Raw genomic sequence first — 2,500 nt, 5'->3', positions numbered from 1 at the left:
CGCTCTGCCTACCCTTTTATTATTGCCTTTCTTCCATGGCGTATTTTCAGTGCGAGACTACAGTTTCGCGAACGAACCCTGACATGCATCCCTATCTACACGTCATCAAGTTCTCCCTTGAGGTCCTCCAAGTCCGATCCCTGGGCCATGGCGGCACACGTAGCCCTCTTCGAGACCTTGGTCTCCATTCAAAAAAAGGTATGTAGTTGTTTGTTCTCTTATGGTTCACCGATGTCCCAATAACGCCCGAAATCTCAGGGAGAAGGCTACTCACAACTCATCAGCGCCTTCTGCAGGGCCCGGAACTGACCGGTCGGCCTGCCAGGGGAACAAGACCGCGCAAAGGACGCGTCCGTTAATGACGTCGGAGCACAGGCTGGCTCTCGCGGTCACGAAAGAGCCCCGCCTACAGAGGGTCACGCCCAATACCAGGAAAGGATGATGTATATTAACGAGATGAGATTGTGACGTCACTTCTACTCTCAGGTTTCGCTTCGTGTGTGCGGATGTGATTGGAAGAGGAAGGGTTAGGAAGTGATGTTATGAAATAATGGCAAGTGAATTCATGATTTGACTGAATTTTATTAAGGATAGAGAAACCTTGAGAATCACTTATGGACAATGAACTTTAAAAGATCTTTTACGCCACGTGTGTGAGAGAAGACTGCACCTAAGGGACGCTTGCGAACAGAACAAACCTGCGTGGTGGAGACGGATAGTTGAGAAATCCCAGCGGGAGGGAACAGAGTAAACTCCTCTCTGGGGCCATGGTTGATTGTGCTGGTGCTGCCCTCTATACGTGACGACACAGAACCCAGCTCCTGCGAAAGAGAGAAATATCAATCAATAAAAGCGAAAACTACACGCCGGATCAATTGCTTTAGCGGAGAAAGGTGGCCGAGTAAGTGAAGAGAGGCCGATCCGCCTAATATGGAGTCGAACCAGTTCTACGTGCAGTCGCTTCACAGAGAACGACAAATGGCAGACTGTAATCAGCTTTCCTCCTGCCCTCTCTATGCATTTACGGCCCCGCACTCCCATGTGTGTGCGTGTGTGCGTGTGTGTGTGTGTGTGTGTGTGTGCGTGTGTGGAGTGTGTGCGCGTGTGTGGTGTGTGTGTGGTGTGGTGTGTGTGTGTGTGTGTGTGGTGTGTGTGTGGTGTGTGTGTGTGTGTGTGTGTGGGTGTGGGTGTGTGTGTGTGGGTGCGTGCGTGCGTGCGTGCGTGCGTGCGTGCGTGCGTGCGTGTGTGTGTGTGTGTGTGTTTATGTATATATGTATATATAAACGTGTATATATATACATATTAGATATATATATAGTAATATATATAGATGATAAATATATATATATACTATATATTATAATAGTATATATGATAGTAATGAATATGAGTATATATATACTATGATATATACATATATATATATAGTAATATATATATATAGATATTAATATTAATAGATGATTGTATAGTATGGATATGTGAATATGTAGATGTAATGTAGATATAGTATATAGATATAGATAGAGTATTGAGATATATGATGATATAGATAATATAGAAATATATGATATAGAGAATCATATATATATATATTAAGTAAATATAGATTATATAAGATAGTTATATATATAATAATAAGAATAGTATTAGTATATACTTATATTTATATTTTATAGATGATTTAGTATATACAATAAAGAGTATATAATTATATTGTATACTATAGTAATTATAATATATATAATATATAGTATTATATACAATTACATAATAGATATATAATATAGATATATATATATATACATATATATAATATAAATATATATATATACACATATATACACATAATATCACATCAATATCTATATGGATATATACTATATACTATATCTATCATAGATATATCTGTATTAGTACATATATGTTTATATAATAATATATATATATATACTATATATATACATATATATATATATATATATATATATATATATTATATATATATATAATTAATAATAATAATATTGTGTGTGTATATATATATATATATATATATATATATATATATAATATATATATATATATATATATATTATATAGAGGCCGTGGTGGCCGAGCGGTTAGAGCATTGGACTCAAGACTGTCACGGCGGCAATCTGAGTTCGAGGGTTCGAGTCACCGCCGGCGCGTTGTTCCCTGGGCAAGGAACTTCACCTCGATTGCCCTCTAGAAAACGACATATCGCCTTGAGAAGTCGAGCGCATGTGTCGTAGGGGAAGTCACCGCCGTGGCACAAACCGCGGTTGATTAGGAAGGGCATTCAATCAGGCAAGGGTGGCACTGCCATATATAACCTCTCAGTAGTGAATTGAGACAGGCCTATGTCCTGCAGTGGAATGAACGGCTGTTGAAGAAGAAAAGAAAAAAAAAAAAAAAAAAAAAAAAAAAAAAAAAAAAAAAAAAAAAAAAAATTTTTATTATATATATAATATATATA

General features: G+C 37.0%; 1 protein-coding gene across 1 annotated transcript in view; it reads right to left on the bottom strand.

The window, feature by feature from the left end:
- The window catches only part of LOC119574360 (serine-rich adhesin for platelets-like), a gene marked incomplete in the record, with an annotated part of 179,217 nt that overhangs the window by 68,185 nt on the left and 108,532 nt on the right, over positions 1-2,500 (bottom strand). Inside the window, 1 exon segment of the mRNA XM_037921566.1 lies at positions 699-821. Coding sequence (XP_037777494.1) covers positions 699-821 — 123 coding nt within the window.

Source organism: Penaeus monodon, chromosome 6, assembly GCF_015228065.2.
Source record: "Penaeus monodon isolate SGIC_2016 chromosome 6, NSTDA_Pmon_1, whole genome shotgun sequence".
NCBI classification, from domain to species: Eukaryota; Metazoa; Arthropoda; class Malacostraca; order Decapoda; family Penaeidae; genus Penaeus; species Penaeus monodon.
Note: the sequence above shows the minus strand (reverse complement) of the source record. Positions and strands in the feature narration are given on the sequence as shown.